At 45.2% G+C, this 17,613-nt stretch overlaps 2 protein-coding genes across 6 annotated transcripts in view; one reads left to right on the top strand and one right to left on the bottom strand.

The window, feature by feature from the left end:
• LOC125691283 (tubulin alpha-3 chain-like) overlaps positions 1–6,739 on the top strand; it is a 31,529-nt gene extending 24,790 nt beyond the window's left edge. For 2 of the 3 annotated variants that reach the window (XM_048940468.1, XM_048940467.1), the window contains exons 2-5: positions 3,101–3,323; positions 3,832–3,980; positions 4,863–5,543; positions 6,440–6,739. In XM_048940468.1, coding sequence (XP_048796425.1) covers positions 3,203–3,323; positions 3,832–3,980; positions 4,863–5,543; positions 6,440–6,736 — 1,248 coding nt within the window. In that variant the 5' untranslated portion in view covers positions 3,101–3,202 and the 3' untranslated portion in view covers positions 6,737–6,739. Of the gene's footprint in view, positions 1–281; positions 355–3,100; positions 3,324–3,831; positions 3,981–4,862; positions 5,544–6,439 lie in introns of those variants that run through there. The other variant, XM_048940466.1, reaches the window with a different exon arrangement.
• An 874-nt stretch (positions 6,740–7,613) lies between these two features.
• LOC125691286 (ferroxidase HEPHL1-like) lies at positions 7,614–13,770 on the bottom strand. Of its 3 annotated transcripts, XM_048940473.1 has the most exons (6): positions 13,629–13,768; positions 11,421–11,699; positions 11,232–11,321; positions 10,595–10,699; positions 9,282–9,526; positions 7,614–7,879 (listed from the first exon to the last, which is right to left on the bottom strand). In XM_048940473.1, the coding sequence occupies exons 3-6, from the start codon at positions 11,243–11,245 to the stop codon at positions 7,614–7,616; spliced, it is 630 nt and encodes a 209-aa protein (XP_048796430.1). In that variant the 5' UTR covers positions 11,246–11,321; positions 11,421–11,699; positions 13,629–13,768. The 3 variants fall into 3 exon arrangements, with proteins under 3 accessions (XP_048796430.1, XP_048796429.1, XP_048796431.1); XM_048940472.1 differs by having other exon boundaries at positions 10,595–11,321; positions 13,629–13,770; XM_048940474.1 differs by lacking the exon at positions 11,421–11,699 and having other exon boundaries at positions 11,232–11,364.
• Positions 13,771–17,613: the final 3,843 nt, after the last annotated feature.

Raw genomic sequence — 17,613 nt, 5'->3', positions numbered from 1 at the left:
GCCTCAGTCTACTGCTGCAGATGTAGCTTTAAATGCAATTGATTGCAAATTATGAAAAATCTCGTGGAAAAAAAAAACTATAAAACCATAAAAGTGCATCAGCTTGTTAAGCCACATATTTTGGATTCCTTCAGTTAACTCAGTTAGCGGCAGTTAGCAGCCCACGTGAGGAGAAGAGCGCACTGGCGAATCGGTGGCCGCCGTTCGCCTCTGGCCCGGGTGACAGCCAATGGGAAAGCAGCGCGCAAGGGCTCTCCGGACCGTTACCTGACGGCCGTTGAGTCTCTTCGGCTGCGGACGTGTTGCGGTGGAGTGCCGTGCAGTCGAGGCTCCTGAGCCTAACGAGGCGCCATGGTGGGAGTGGGAACTCGGGTTGGGGAGAGGAAGGGAACCTGGGATGGCTTTTGCCGCGGCGGGTTTGGGGAGTCGAGAGTGACCTGTGCTGCGGCGGAGCTCGCCGAGCGCTGCCGCTTGCGGCCCTGCGGTGGCGTAAGGCCGTGTGTGGGAGTGGAGAAATTAACATGAGAACTGAGAGTTCGAGGGAGGTGATGTGTAGAAGTTGTCTGGTGGTAAATGAGACAAAACAGGTGGAAAAGCAACGAAACCGGCTTTGCAGTGCCAAGGACGACGGTTGAGGGACAAGAACGCCTACCGCATCGGCGGCGGCATTTCTTGTGGTGCCTAAAACGATTGGGGGCTGCACGCAGCCAAGCAGAGGAGAGGCGTGTGTCCGGCGGCCAATGGCGTGCCACCGTGCCGTGAAGGGGCGCGGCTGTGCGGCGGTGTCTGCGCCTCTGCTCCCGCCCCAGACTGCGCGGGGCTGCGCGCTGGGGAACGAGAGCCTGGGGTGGTGTGAGAGCGTTGGAAGCTCATTGCCAACCCAATACAAGTGCAGATAAATGCAGAGTGAGCCTCACTGGCAAAAGGCTAGTGACAGAACGAGGGTGAGAATTCAAACATGTAGTTGAAGATGAGAGTTTTGATGAAGCTTTAAAGACGCTCTCTACCTCTTGTGTTTTCCTAGATCAGCTAAATACACAGTAATAGTATATAATATATGTATAGTATATAATAATAAGCTAGAATAAGAGTTTCAGTCTCAGATGTAAAACAAAATTGGGGTTTTGAGTGATTAAATGTAAGTGCCATGCTTCCTCACCCAGATGATTTAGTAGAGGAACCCATATATGAGTGGATTGCCTGGCACTAGTTATGTGCTTATTGTAAAGGAAAACATGCTTAGAGGTCTTGTGCAGAAAAAATTCTTGCAACATTACTCAGTACATTATTGTCAACAGATCAAGGAAATAGGGGGTTATTATATAAAGAAGGCTTCTAAAACCAAAGAAAGGTGAAAAAGAGACTAAACGGAATATTATACACAGGATATACGTGCTCTGTGGTAAGGAATGATGATACTGCATTCATCCTGCGTGACCACGTGGTAGCTAAGATCCTCCAACATTCTCAACGTTAAATCCTAGAATCTTTACAGTTGGTCATCTGGTCAAACTCCCCGGCAATGATTAGGGAAAAGCACAGCTAGATTAGATTGCCCAGGGCTTGATCCCACCTTGCCTTGTAAGTCTCCAGGAATGAGGCATCAACCACAACTCTAGGCAGCCTGTTCCAGTGCTTTGCCACCCTTGCTGTAAAAAACTGTTTCCTTCTATCCAACCTAAATGTGTTTTACTTTGTGACGTTCGCCTGTACCCACTGCTCAAGCCTGCTTAGGTCCCTCTGGATGGCATCCTGTTCCTCTGGTGTGTCAACTGCAGCCCACAGCTTGGTGTCATTAGCAAACTTGCTGAGGGTGCACTTGACCCCACTTTTGATGTTGCTGATGAAGGTGGTATCAAAGAGTACCAGTCCCAGCACTGATCCCTGGGGGACGCTGCTTGTCACCGATCTTCATCCGGACACTGAGCCATTGGCCACTGCTCTCTGGACTCGATTCTGCAGCCAGTTGTTCATCCATTGAACAGTCCACTCATCAAATCCATATATTTCATATATATTTTCATATATTTCCATATATTTAAGGACTGTGATTGAAGGACTCTGACACAATACCCCACAACATCCTTCTCTCCAAATTGGAAATACATGTGGCTCTTCTGTTGTCCATTGATGCAGTGACACTGCCATAAAAGGCTGCTAGGTTGGTCAAGCAGGATTTGGCCTTGGTGAAGCCGTGCTGGTTCTCCCTGCCTTCCATGTGCCTCAGCTCACAGAGGTGAGACTGATGGGTTGGTAGTTTTGAGGGTCATCATATTATCCTTCTTAGAAGTGGGTGTGCTGTTGACTTTTTCCAGTCACCAGAGACTGATTGCCAGGACTTTGCAGATGTCATGGAGAGTGGCTTGGTGACCACATCAGCTAATTCCCTAAGGACTCTGGGATGCATTTCATCGGGACTCATAAACTGGCAGATGTTCAGGTTCCTCAGGTGGTCAAAAACGTCATCTTTGCTTACAGTGGGAGGGACGTTGCTTCCCCAGTTCCCTCCTGCTAAACCAAACATTTGAGGGCTGTTTGGCGAGCAGTTATCAGAGAAGATTGAAGCAAAGCAGTTGTTAAGTACCTCAGCCTTCTCCTTGTCTGTTGTTACCAGATCGCCTGTGTCACTTACTAGGCATGGTATGCATTCCTGGACTTTCCTTTTCTGGATGAGGTACCTGTAGAAGCCTTTCTTGTTCTTCTTGGTATCCCTTGCCAAAGTTAGGCCAAGCTGAGCCTTGGCTTTCCTGACCCCCTCCCTGCACAGACTTGCAGCTTCTTTGTAGTCTTCCCATGGTACCTGTTTGCACTGCCTGTACGTTTTCTTCTTGTTCTTCCATTTGACCAGCAGGTCCTGGTTCAGCCACGCCTGTCTCTTGCCTTCCTTTCCTGACAGCGTAGATCAGCAGCAGTGAGTAGATTCATGCTAGCAGCAGACTGTTGGGTCATTTTAATTGTCACTCAAGCAGCCGAGGTAATAATGCAGCAGGGAAAGATCACTACAGTATAACCCACAGATAGCAAGTTATTTTGAGAGTGAAATCTAAGTGACGGATAGCCCCAGATCTCACGTTATCATTGTCCTTTTTTTTGTTTGCAGCGTGAATGCATATCCATCCATGTTGGTCAGGCTGGTGTTCAGATTGGCAATGCATGCTGGGAATTGTATTGTCTTGAACACGGGATCCAGCCTGATGGTCACATGCCCAGTGACAAAACTATTGGAGGCGGAGATGATTCATTTAACACTTTCTTCAGTGAGACGGGAGCTGGTAAACATGTTCCCAGAGCAGTGTTTGTGGACCTGGAGCCAACGGTAGTCGGTACGTACGCAAGATGCACATCTTCAATGTAAAACTACTCCTTTCCTTTCAGACTTTTGTGCGTTTTCAAAACACTAGGGGTTCTGAAAGGTGTATAGCTGGATGATGTTTTGACATTTTTGGTTCGTGTTATTTGACAGAGATGAAATGATGGTCTATGGGTAATGTTTGGAAAACATTAAACTTCTTTGCAGATTTTGGATAATCTTTCCAAGTCACTGCACTACATCCACAGCTTCATTTAATTGCTATCCAGAATGCCTGTGCCTGCAGTGTCGTTCTCTTGAGTTGCCTCCATGTTCCAGAATGCAAATACTGCTTTGTGAGCATCCGATGTTTTCCCCTAAAGAAAGACACTGAAGTTGTACCAACTTCTTGCTGCATTTGTTCATGGAAGCTGTCTGTAGGTTTTTGACATTTCCTTTTACGTAGTATGTCACCCCTAGGCACCACATGCAGAACTCAGCAGATAAATTTTATGTTGGAATATGTATTTTTTCACTTGTAGATGAAGTACGTACAGGCACATATAGGCAGTTGTTCCACCCTGAGCAGCTCATTACTGGGAAAGAAGATGCAGCTAATAATTATGCCAGAGGCCATTACACCGTTGGAAAAGAGATTGTTGATCTAGTGTTAGACCGCACGCGCAAAGTGGTAAGAATTCGTGCTGCAGATCAATCTTTAAAATAAGTAAGATACAGCTCTAGAGCTACCTGTAGTTACAATTTGTTATGACACTTGTGTTGTTTTTTTTTTTTTTCTGGGGGGGGAGGGAGTTGTTTGTTTTTAAGAATTTTATGCATAGATTATTAAAAACAAAAAACCGGGAACTTGGTCCCATGCCTCCCCCCTCTTGAGTTAAATAAAAATTCAGTCAGTAAAACTTGAAAGTTCTTGTGATGTGGAACATCATGATTTGAAGATATTTTAAGGATACCTCAGAAGTGCGTTATAAAATCTTTAGACTGTAAGCACTTGTTTGTTATTTTTAACCTGAATCGCACCATTATGTGTCATTCAAAATATTTCCAGTACCCTGAAACTCAGATTTTGGTTGGACGTTCAGTAATTTCACATGTCTTTCCAGGTTTCCATAACCTGGTGTAATGTAAGAAATTCACTTAGCATGATGTGAATCAAAGTGAAGTAGTGATTGCCTATCTGAAGTTGTAAAAATACTTTTTTTCCAAACCAAATTGATACTTGCTGCCATACAGAGTACAATAGTAGTTTAAAAGCTGCAAGCCTGCTGTAATTTCTAATAACCTTTCGCAGTGGTGCACAACTGCTCCTGCTTTTAGTGGGATAAAAAATGCATAAAGGAAAATGCTACATTCAAATGAGAAAATACTCATATTCAGAACAAGGTGTGCTGTGGTGGTTTTAAGTAAAAGATATGCAAGAAAAAAGTTACCTTTTAAAACAAATGATGAGGAAATAATTGCTTTTGAGTGTTTATTTTAATGTTGATGATTTTGGAAAAGGTAATAATAAATATATGTTTTTTCTCTCTTGCTTTTTTCCACCCTATTATAGGCTGATCTGTGCACTGGGCTGCAAGGTTTCCTTATCTTTCACAGTTTTGGAGGAGGCACTGGTTCAGGGTTTACATCTCTGCTCATGGAAAGGCTCTCTGTTGACTATGGCAAAAAATCTAAACTAGAATTTGCAATTTATCCAGCACCACAGGTTTCTACTGCTGTAGTGGAACCTTACAATTCAGTTTTAACTACGCATACAACACTGGAGCATTCAGACTGCGCATTCATGGTAGATAATGAAGCCGCTTATGATATATGTCGTCGCAACCTGGACATAGAACGTCCCACTTATACCAATTTAAATCGACTAATTGCGCAAATTGTTTCATCCATCACAGCTTCACTACGTTTTGATGGAGCCCTTAATGTAGATCTGACAGAATTTCAAACTAACCTTGTTCCGTACCCACGAATCCATTTCCCCTTGGTAACATATGCCCCTATCATCTCTGCTGAAAAAGCCTACCATGAGCAGTTATCCGTGGCTGAAATTACCAATGCTTGCTTTGAACCAGCCAACCAGATGGTAAAATGTGACCCACGTCATGGTAAATACATGGCCTGCTGTATGTTATACAGAGGTGATGTTGTCCCTAAAGATGTCAACGCAGCTATCGCTACTATCAAGACTAAACGTACCATTCAGTTTGTGGATTGGTGCCCAACTGGATTCAAGGTACTTTGATAACTTCTGAAGTGCTTGATCTTGGAAATAGTAGGAATTACGTGATATTTGGAGGTAGCGGTCATTGTACTGTACTGTAACGTTCCTGTTACTGAACTGCTTACATTTCAGATTATATTCTTAAATATAATTCCCTGATACTTTAACTCAGATGAAAATTCTAAAACAAGTTACAGAATAGCAGTCACGGTTTTTGTAGGAACAGGCAGTACTGAGTGTCTGAAAATAATTTACAAGCAGGTAGTACTGAAAAGCAATGCCAGGTTTTACTGCAAGTCTTCAAAAATCTCGGGAGCTTTGTACAGAAGGAATATAGGCAAGCCCCAAGCAAAGGTAGAAACACTACATGAAGTTATTGAATTCAGTGCAGTAATTTCCCAACAATGGTTTTGAGATACCTTGAAGTGGTAGACGCTATCAGTTTCCGGACATGTGGAGCCTGACTGCTATCACTAGAGCAAACCTATTTTTTTCGTTGTGATTCATTTAAACATAGGCTCCTGTAAGTCACCTTTTTACTAGATGAATATCAGGTTGTTCAGCTACTTCTGCTTGTTCTCAGTTGACTGGCAGTGTCACCTTCCGGACAAGAGGTCCATCCTTCCAGCTACTGTGCATGCATTCAGGACTTGCAAAGACCTAGATTCTTATGTTCTTTGTAGAGTCCAGTAAGCTCTTATGATCTTGGAAAAATAACCTCTAGGCCAATGTAGCTAACGCTGGACCAGTTTGACCAGATCCTGAATTTAGGATTTAGTTAAATATTTTGATGAAGCGCAAAATAATTTTATTTAATTGTTCACAGTTGTGGCTCCTGTTGTTGTTAACAGAAATAAGTCTTCAGTGCTTCCCAGTAATTAAAGACGTTCTCACTTGTTTTCTTGAAGGTGGGCATTAACTACCAGCCTCCAACTGTGGTGCCAGGTGGCGACCTTGCAAAGGTGCAGAGAGCTGTATGTATGCTGAGTAATACCACTGCCATTGCTGAAGCATGGGCTCGTCTCGACCATAAATTCGATTTGATGTATGCCAAACGTGCCTTTGTACATTGGTACGTTGGGGAAGGAATGGAGGAAGGAGAATTTTCCGAAGCCCGGGAAGATCTGGCTGCCCTTGAAAAAGATTATGAAGAAGTTGGGATAGACTCTGTAGAAGCAGAGGCTGAAGAAGAGGATGAATACTGAAAATGCGGAAGTAATAGAAAGTGTGTTCTGTAACAGCAGCAAATGAATTGCAGAATCCTGTTCGCTTGCTTGCTTGTTTTCAGATGCAGTTTTAAATGTTGTACTGTTCATTTTTTTCTTTGTTACTGTTTACACACACAGTTGCTGCGTAAGAACCGTTTGAAATTACAGTTCTTGGTAGCATCTAGTCTTGCACAACGTAAAGATTAAATTACAAACTTGTGTACGTGTCTGTAACGCTGTATTTATCTATTTATCTATTTATCAATTGATCTAACTGTAGTAAGGGTAAGTGCCATTACACTTTTGGTCTGAACTAGAATATTTGCTAAAAGCACCAAACTTGCTACTTAAAAAAATAAAATTAAAAAAAAAAAATGGGGAGACTCAGCAGACCAAAGGTAAAATTTTCCAACCAGCGTGCCCCCTTACACTCAGTTCCACCTTAGATAGTATACTAGTAGTAACAAGTATAGTTAGTAAATAATTAAAACTGGGGAAAAAAACTGTTCAGTTTTAAGCACAGTATTGGTAAGGATGCTGGCTGTTTACTTGACATTTTGTTGTTTATCTTGAGTGTGACTGTATGTATAAACTTACAGCCATATTGGGAAAACAAAGGTTGGTTTTAACAGACGCTGTAAAATAACTTTGCTAAGAATAAATATTGTATGTGATGATAATGTAAAACATTTGTTCTACATATGAATGTCACACTTTTGCATTACTAGCATGAACACATTTCACTCATTTGCCTAGCACACAAAAATCAAATCCCATCCTATTATTACATGGCAGATAACTGACAAGACAAAATCCACTATTTCAAAATGAACTCTTAATTTCCTCTTCCAGAAAATTAGTTCATTTATATTTATCAAGTGCCATTATCAATCAACTTGCATATGTAGTAGTTAATCCACGTTTTACCTTTCCTGCAAATGATTAAAGGCCCAACAAGCCCTGAGGCAACATCTCTTGGAGCATCTATGTGAGAGTGGTAAACCCTGGTAATGCAGTCTGCATCTCCTTCAGCAGGACCTTGATCTTCTGTCACATCCCACGTATAAGTGTACTGGCCTCCAGGCTTCACAGCATCATCTCTTTTTTCAAAACCTTTGGTATAGTCTGGATAAAAAGCACCTGAGGAATGGCACACGGCCAACATTAACATAACGCATTTCACAATACGGTGTCAGAACAGTGCTTTCAAGTTGACTACATGCTGCAATAACAGGGATTGAATACTCGAATAGAGGTAAAACAAATTTTAACTCAGATGGATAGAGCTCTCCCTTCTGCTAGAATTCCTTTACTCGACTTTGAGTTCTGCAGGTGCGCTTTGACAAATAACTTTAAATTGAGTTCTTTATTAAGAGGGCACAGTGTACTTCTGCTAAAGAGACAACAGCTAAAATATTTGTAAAACATTTGTTAAATATTGATCTTGGAATCTATTCTAAAACATTGCATTCCTCTCCAAGGAACACAGGTGTGCCTCAAATAAGAGCAACAGTGGTAAAATTGCAAATATTGTTCTATATATTACCATACAACATGCTGTTCTGCTCCCATAGTGCGTCAATGCCAAGTCACATATTTGATGTAATGAAAACCCTTTAAAAATATTAGATGTTAAACTAATATTTCACAATTTTTTTCCCCACTGAAAAATTTTCAAAGACTACTTTTGACAGTATCTACTCAATAATTCTCACAGTTTTTAAGGCATCTTAATAAAACTTTCAGTGGCTATATTCCAGTGCAGTCTTTCTTGCAGATAATAGTATGGAAAACTACCCAGTGAGGTGCATCTGGCAGAGTGAATTGTCAGGCTACAGCCTCAGGTTTAGATGTCATCATACTACATTCAGTAGTTTTCAAGGAGGAAACTGGAATCACAGTATTTCCTCAGGAGGGACACGCTGCTCTTTCTGACAGATGGCACACTCATGGGTTGCTGTATGCATAAAAGATGCTACAAAAACACTCCATAGATTGTCCAGAAGAGAACACGACTCTTCTGCCTGTCAATATGCAAGGACTCCACTAATTTCAGTGAAACTGCAGCAGTGTTTCACAGCTTGAAAGTCTCCCCTATTGCCAACAACTATTGTCTTCACTAATACCAGTAGCATGGTTACAGTACATCTGAAAGAGTGATGGCTAATTTATCTAAGCTGAAGGCATTTGCCTGTTTTAAGGAACTTGTGTATCTTATATCTTGTGTATAATTCAGAATTCTTAATACCGTTAAGAGTTATAACTTATACAAACAGTATTTTCTTTACAACAGCATCGGTTTTTTTTCCTTCAGACATCCCTACATTACCCTTATTTCAGATGGAACGTTGATCTAAAATTGCCTTCTACACGAACCCCACTTTTGGCTCAGTATTTCACTCTTGAACAAATACCAGAAGTTCTTAATCAGCTCCTATTTTAAACTGATGTGTCTTGTTTCAGAAGACAATTCGCTTAGGCAGTTGTATCTTTGATGACAAAGCTTTTGTTCAATTCTGACACAAAATGGACTCAAGCTTACCTTCGTTTTCCTTTGTATATTTTACACCATGTGGATGCAGTGTGTAGTTTCTGGAAGCAAAGTTTTTCAAGTGAACAACAATGGAATCACCAACTTCTCCTTTAATGATAGGGCCTAAAAAACCCAGCCAGGAAGGTTTCTCAACTACCACATCATATAAAACATCAGTGTACTGAGTGTAGACAGCCTTCTTATAAATGCTTCCTATCCTTTGCGGTCCTCTTTTAAGGAAGACTTCAGCTTGCCTGTAAAGAAAATACACAATATCAGATATTCACTTTATACTTGAACAGTGCTAATTAGCAGATCTCAAACAAAAGCCAAGCCTCCGTAGCACTGTGCACAGTCTGCCTTTAGAAGCAAATACATTCACATTTCTGAAGAGTACAGGCACTCAGATAGAGACTAAATGCTACACACCAACTATGAATTTTTTCTATCTATTTTGTAGACTGAAGATAAGGATACTTGACACAATTTTCTGCTGCTTATAAGTCAAACAACAGGTCTTCCTGCTCAACATTTTTGTACGTGCTTCAAGTTCTGCATAATCTTCCAAAGCCAGTTAAAACCAACAAGTATCATGTTATGTTGACTTCACAGTCAGCAAGGAGAAGACTCTTCTTACTAGTGATATACTTCTTCACTCTTCATTTAGTATAGTTCTACTTCATTTTAAAAGCACTGAAAAAATAGAGAGGATGACTATTTTTTTTTCCTGCCCAATACTTTCTTTGGTGCCTCCGATATCTGAGTTTTCTTTATTTATTATGTCTTCTGGGTATCACCTTTCTCCTCACCACACTTATCCTCTATTTCTCATACTGCACAGAGCCTTTCTTGCATGAAACACTCCAGCTGCTGCATCTCCACAAGAAAGAGACCACTGCCAACAACAAACATTTAAAAAGGAAAATTGTGCCCAACAGAAAAATCAGAACAGAAAAAACATGTTAAACTTCTGAGTTTAAAAATGTAAAAGCAGAAGCCTTCCCTTCATCACTGCCACTTGGCTAATTCAAAATAACAGTAGGCATTCACATGATCATTTCCCTACCTCTAGTTAATAAACGTTTCATTACGATAAAGTCACAAAAAGAACATTACATTGTACAACATTTTCCATCAGCAGAGAGTCGCAATTTAGTTCTTAAGCAAGTCAGGAAAAAGTAAATACTCCCTTATATGTCAGCCACCAGGTTCACTGACACTAGCACAATTCATTTCACCAACTTCACCAGGTCCTGGTCCTAGCATCTAAAGCAGACAATGCTATTAAATAAAACTCCATCAGTACGAACTACATTACTTACTCTTCTTCTGCAAAACGTTGTCCAGATATGATATCAGTACTACCAGGAGCATAGTCCCATGCTGTCTCTATAATCCCAATGTAGTACTCCCTGGTCACTGCCCCACTTCGGCAACAGCAAAAAAACAGCACAACGTTTAGCAAGTACAGCTTCATTCTGCATTCACGAACCTCGTGGAAAGCGTGAAACAGAGAGCGGGTACATGCAATTTCCCTTTATATGGTCTTTCTTTCCCACCTCAATTCCACCCCAATCAGAACACCCCGAATCTTTAACTTTTTAACTCTGCTCAGCAACTTTCTTAGTGGAAGGCAAACGGCTCTTTCACAAGAGGGCTGTAAGTTCAGTAAAGCCAGTACTACATACAGAAAATACTCAAAGCTTCTACAGCACAAACACAATCTCCCCTTCACAACCAGACCCAGCACCAACCCCCGGGAGCACCGCCACTCACAGCTCTCCAGCCGCACTCTGTGCCGCCCATCACCACCACTGAGCTCAGCCAGTAAACCAGTTCTCAGCCCACCTCATCATCCACTCATCTATCCCACACTTTCTCAGCTTCATTACCAGGATGTCACAGGAGACTGTAACAAAACATTGCTGAAGTCAAGGTAGACAACATCCACTGCAGTACCTGAAATAGTCCATTCCATCCCACTCAGGCTAAAGCCTTTATTCCTTCCAGGTGCATATTAGGACCAGCCTCCAACACGGGATGAGTGCACTGGAAATTCCAGAGGTGGAGTTTGAGCCAACAGCCCACATTCCTTAAGGGGTAACAGAGCAGCAGACAACCTGAGTACACAGTTCTGGAGAAACTTACCCTTGGTTTCAAGAGCGGGCATCTCACCATTCCCAAGTACGGCCACCCAAACAGCACTTCATAGGGCGATACTCCTAAGCCTTTTCTGTGAGTGGTTCGTGTTCTGACAAGGGCTACAGGCAAACACTTTGTCCATGGTAGTTTGGTCTCTGAAACCAATTTTGACAAGTGCTTCTTCAGCATCTGATTGATTCATTCTACTTTCCCTGAAGAAGGAGGGTGCCACGGAGTATGGAGCTCCCACTTTATTTCTGAAGTTCTCATCAGCTCCTGTAGGACCTGTGAAGTAAAGAGACTTCCCTTATCTGAGTCTATATTCCACACAATCCCACATCTAGAGATTGTGTCAGAATGTAGAGTCCTCAGTGCAGAAGAGACATGGACCTGTTGGATCACATCAGAGGATGGCCACAAAAAAAAAAGAACCAAGGGATCAAAGGGCTCTCCTCCAAGGACAGGCTGAGAGAGCTGGGGCTGTTCAGCACGGAGAAGTGAGGGCTCCAAGGTGGCCTGGTAACAGCTGTTCAATACCTAAAGGGGAGCAAAAGGAAAGAACAAGGGAAAATTTGGGTTAGATGTAAGGAAAATATCTTTTACAGTAGGGGTGGTGAAGCAGTGGAACAGGTTGCCCAGAGATGTGCTGGATGCCCTGTCCCTTCCAAGGTGAGGTTGGATCAGGCTCTGATCTAGCTGTGAACATCCCTGTTCCTTGTGGGGAGTCGGACTAGATCATCACAAATGGTTCCTTCCGACTCCAAGGAGTCTATGGTGTGACAGCTGATGCCATGAGGAACAGCGACACAAAGGACGTCGATGGCCTGGTGAGCAGTCAGGGCAGGCAGGGAAGCCTGAGTGCTCAACAGCTCTGGAGACACTCAGCAAGCAGTCCAACCAGGAAGATCCACATCAGCACAGAGCCTGTCCATGGCAGTCCCAGTATTCAGCAGACCAGAGGACTTGCTTCATCACACTGCTGGGTCCCGTAGCTGCAGAGCTAGCTATTTAACGGGAGTCAGGGGGTGGAAGGAAGGGGGGCACTGGGTATCATACAGATTAGGAAACTAAGAGCATCCCCTGACAGTTGGGATGGAGATCTGGGCTGATCCTGACAAAGTGGTCCAGAAGAGGGAAATCTTTCCTCTAAATACATTTCCTATAAATACAAAGCAAGATCTGCAAGAAACAGAAAAAAACATAGGACCCCAGGGTGGTCAGCCACAGCATGCTCTGAGTTCCATGCCCCGGCATCTGTTACAAATTCATAAGGGAGATCAAGGAGAGAAGCAGACAAAACAGGAACAGAACACTTGTGTTCAGTGTGCTCGAGTAGTGGAGACTGCATTGCACTAAGTGAGGACAAAGAAAAGGGCCTCTGGGGCCCAGAGATTTTCTTAAGCTCAGGTCCCAGCCTGATGGATGCACCACACTCTATCACCAGTCACATCGCTTATTGCGCTGGAAGAACAAAGCCCAGGGAGCCCCTTGTGACCCCCACTCCATCTGTAAGAGAGCTTCCAACAGCCATCACAAAACCCACCTGCATACAAGTGATGCATGAACAGGGGGCTCATGAGGGGCTCCATTGCCTGCTCCAAAGATTTCACAGAGCTTAAACCACTAACTGGAGGAGCCCCAGAAACCCTTAAATCCCATCGAGCTGACAAGAGGGGACATGGGGAGAGGACACAGGGAGGACACAAAGACACAGGTGGATGCAAGGACACAGTGGAAGGGGACACAGAGGGTACATGTCATTAAATGGGTTGGGACAATGTGGTAGCAGACAAACCAAGTTTGGAGCCTCAGGTTGGAGATTATGCAATAAGAATCACCAAAGAGGGAACAGAGACTTCCTGAGAAGTATTGAGTTCAAAAAGAGCTGCAAAGAAGATCTGGAGAACACAGAATCCCTTTATGGAAAAGAGCATCAGCTCCAGACATTTCCAGAGTTGCAATGCACAGCCAACCAGCGTTACCTCAGGGCTGATTGGTGCATTCCAGAAATGAGATAAGAGCAAAAGAAAGGAACGAACATCAGTCCCTGCATTACCAGTTCAGAGAAAGGGAGATACCCCCTTCACTTCCCCCAGAAAACAATTGAAGGGCACCATAAAGACAGGCAAAGCAGATAGAGCTACTCTAAACCAGCTTAGGATCCCCACAGAAAGGAAAAGATCAAAACCCTACAATAAAGGAAGAATTGCTTACCTCTTTCCAAGAACCAGAGCCCCCCAACAACCCCTGGGAGGGGGTCATTGGGAAGAGACACTGCCTGTGGGGCTGCCAGCTTTCAGATGAGGTGAGGGAGGGCTGGAGCCAGGCTCAGCCCCATCTGCTCCCACAGCTGCGTTGCTTCCACCTGTGCTTGCAGGGCTGCACCCCTCGCCAGGTGCTCCATCACTGCTTCAGGCTGTGATATCAAAGTTCCCATAAAGGCATGAAGAAAAAAAAACCAACACCAGCAGCCAATTGGGTCTGCCTGTCTGGCAAGGGGAGCTTTACTGATGGGCGAGCTAGGATGGCCCACGTATTTTGATTCCAGTCTGTCCCCAATGGCCATTGGTGACATTTCTAATAGATAGGGGAGCACAGGCTTCAATACTGATACAGCGAGGTGCTGAGAAGCTGCACGTGCAGCACAAGGGCTGAGATGAGCGGCGTCAATGGAGCGAGTGCTGGCTGCCCAGCTGCCGGGCTCAGCTTACGGCTCCCCAGGGAGAAATGCGCGTCATCTCCTCACACAGCAATTAAAGGCCACTGTGACATTTAGGGTTTGGTGTCCTCAGTGGGTGAACCTGGCACCTGCCTGTATGGCAGCATGTGGCCTTTGGGCTCCAACAGCAGTGCAAACCCCACAGAAACAGGGAGGCTGCAGTGCGTCCTTCGTGCAGCCCTGCGCTCCTCCAGTCAGAGATCGCTGACGTGCTGCAGTGCCCCATTGCTGCTGTGGCTCAACGCGGGATTGCTGAAGTCACTGCAGATTTGGAGAAAAGACAGATCATCTCCAGAAAGCACTGCCCATACAACTTGCCCATGTGCGTGGGGCACGAGCCCCATGTTGGGGGCAATGATCCCCACTTGCAGGGCAATACCCCCCCCCCTCAATGTCACAACTGTGCGCCGAGGGCACCATCACCCCACTGTGCATGGCCATCAACTCGTCCCAGGGCTCCACGCATCCCACAGGCATCCCTGTCCCCATCCTCAACCCCACAGTGACATCAGCAAGGAGCAAAGCGGGGCAGGGGACATGGGGGGACTTGAGGGGACATGAGAGGGCATATGGGGACACAGGGACACGTGAGGACATGGGGGGACATGGGTTTGATGTGTGGGGTCAGAACTACAGCGGTGAGAGGAGGTGACATGTAGATGTGACAGAGGGAGGTGGCAGGCTGTGCCAGGAGGTGCCAGTGCCATTCAAGCAGCACTGCGGGGCAGATGAGCAGTGCCAGCCTAACCTGGGGGCGATGGTGATGCTCCAGGATGAGGAGCTGATATTGGTCTTCCAGCAGGTAGGAGTTTGTTATCCATACGTAATACTGTACTTCTTTGGCTGTTTTAAAATCAGTGATAGTATGCAGTCTGATCCCATGTCTTTGAAAAGTGTGGTTTAAGGATCGTCAGCTGAGAAGAGCAGCAGAACATGGGGCCACTGCAGGCAGAAGGCGTGGGGAAGGAAGTGAGGAAAGAAAGGAGAAACCTGAAAAAGGAATGGGCGAAGAAAGGGGGCAAGACATAGGGGAATGAAGGGGAATGGACAGAATAGCTGTAGAGCAGCCTAAAAAGCAGCAACAAGCTCTGGGAGGACTGTAGTATGCCAGATTCTGTATCGGGTGTATTTGTGTGTGCGTGTTGTCATTACCTACTTGGGCCAGGGTTGCTGTTGCTTCTGAGCTCCTGCAGTGGGAAGAGCTCGAGCAACTGGTGCAGTCGCTGCAGACCTGTAGGATGGGGCTTGGTAAGGACAGCCCTGCAGCCCTCAGCTGGACAAATTTCCTCTGTGTGCCCAGACTGTGAGCTGTACAGTGCCCGGCCGCACTGCTCCAGCTCAGAGCCCGCTGCCTGCAGCTGCATCTTTAATTCCTTCCCTCCTGCCCAGCACTTCGAGGGTGCTCCCACAGTCCCCTGCCCACCCCAAAAATGTCAGAGAAGACAGCTGGCAGCGAGCTGGAGGAATCCCAGCACTCTGTTTTCCTTCTGCCTGCACCTCTCCTCTCCTCTGCCACACAGGGCTCCAGCCTGCGAAATGGGAATGGTCGGCGGGAAAGGGAGTGCTGGCAGGAGTGACTGCTGCAGCTGGCCGGGGAGGGTCTGCGTACCCCATGCCCTTGTGGGCGATCCGTCCAGCTGCAGGAGGACCAGAGAAGGGTAAATGGAAAGCTGCAGCTGAGCCTGATGGACCTGCACAACTCTCAGGCCATCTTGCAGCTGTGACAATGGCAGCTGTGACATCAATTCTTTCTCTGCAGGGGAATTAATTTTTTCCATCTGTAAACATAGGTGGAGAACTGCGGAAACTTAGGTTTTGTCAATCTTTGTGGAAAGGATGTAAAGATCCCCACGAATATCAAAACTGCAACTTTGTCTCTGCCTGCATAGACCTGCTAGGGCCTAAAACTACCCATTTTATGGCATTGAAAAGAATAAAAAGCCGAAAATGAAACCTGGAGTTGAAGAAAGGCCCATGGAAACAAATACATTAAAATATGAACAAGACAGAGGCTGAGCAAGCATTAATACGGCCCTGTGCCTTCTGCCAATGTGCTTTATTTCGTTATCATTAAATTTGCTGGGCAGTTACGTTTTGGTATGTGAATATTTAAAAACAATGCAACACATACTGACAAAAACAAATTTTTTTGCTTTTTTTTTTAAACAGATATTCATAACCACTTAGCACGGCTTTCCAGGGTCTGGAGTAATTTCCCTCTGTTTTCTTTGTCTTTTCCCCCTGCTTCTAACTTCGTGTTCTTCCCCCGTCATCACAAGACAGAACGGATCGCCGAGGACAGCGTCGCGGGTCCCCGTCAATGCCGCCAGAGCTCTTTCCGCGGTCTCTGCTGCCACCTCGTGGCCAATGCGCGGAACTGCTGCTGTTTTCCACCGAGTCCCGCCAGCAGCATAACGCATGCGCCTACAAATCCGGAACTGGCGTTTTAACCGCTCTGCGCAGCTAATCCGCCGCTCTCTATGGTGATCAGTCCTCCAGGTAATAGCGTACGTGCGCCCGTACAGGCAAGCAGTCGATTCTTGGACCGCCAGCTTAGCAATATTCTTCCCCATCTAATCCGGGATGCCCGTCGTCTATTTCCGCTGTTTTATGCCCGAGCCCACCCGGGAACGGACCGGTTCGGCTCACAGCCGCTCCATAGCGCCTCGTGCCATCCAATTTCCTCGCCGCCCCGATGAACCAGCAAACGTCCCCTTCTACCCCCAGCCCAGCACCGTCCCTCAGCTGTGTAAAAGCCCTCTCAGCGGCAGTGGAACGCGAGCAGTTCCGACATTCGCTGTCGCGGTACCGGCGTGCAGCAGCACCGACACGGCAGCAACCCGGAACCGGAAGTCTCGGGAAATGCGTGTCTGCGCGCATGCGCCCTGGTGACTGTAGCACCAAAACACTGCCGCAGTTCCACCGATTGGCCACGAGGGGGCACCGGAGACCGCGGAAACAACGAGGACTGGATCGACGCGGAGCCGCGCCACGGCTTCTCACGCTTCCTTCTTTCTTTGTCGTGAGGGCAGAGGAAAAACGCAGTTAGATGGGGGTTGAGGTAGGAGAAAATTGCGTCAATTGGAAAAAGACGACGAAAACCAAGGAAAACTTCCCTACACCCAGTAAACCTCTGCTAAGCGCGTAAGAATATCTGTAAATCAATACATAAATAATCATCAAGTTGATTTCGTCATGCTTTTTTTTTTTTTCCAAGCCTCTGAGGTGATGAAAAAGCTGGTATCAATTGGACAGGTGTGCGCAGTGAAGCCAAGAATGGCTAGGAATGATTAACAATCATTAACGTTGTAAAACAATTGCAGTGCAAAACAGGCATCCCACTTCAAGAATAAAAACATAGCAGTAACAACTTCCGTACCTGGCCTCACCACTCTGAGATCCCATCCAGGTTTCCCAAGGCTTGTAAATATCCACTGCAATATCAATTTTGATATCGAGCGATCTGCTGTCCGTTCTTCC

The sequence above is a fragment of the Lagopus muta genome, chromosome 3 (genome assembly GCF_023343835.1).
Source record: "Lagopus muta isolate bLagMut1 chromosome 3, bLagMut1 primary, whole genome shotgun sequence".
Classification (NCBI taxonomy): domain Eukaryota; kingdom Metazoa; phylum Chordata; class Aves; order Galliformes; family Phasianidae; genus Lagopus; species Lagopus muta.
Note: the sequence above shows the minus strand (reverse complement) of the source record. Positions and strands in the feature narration are given on the sequence as shown.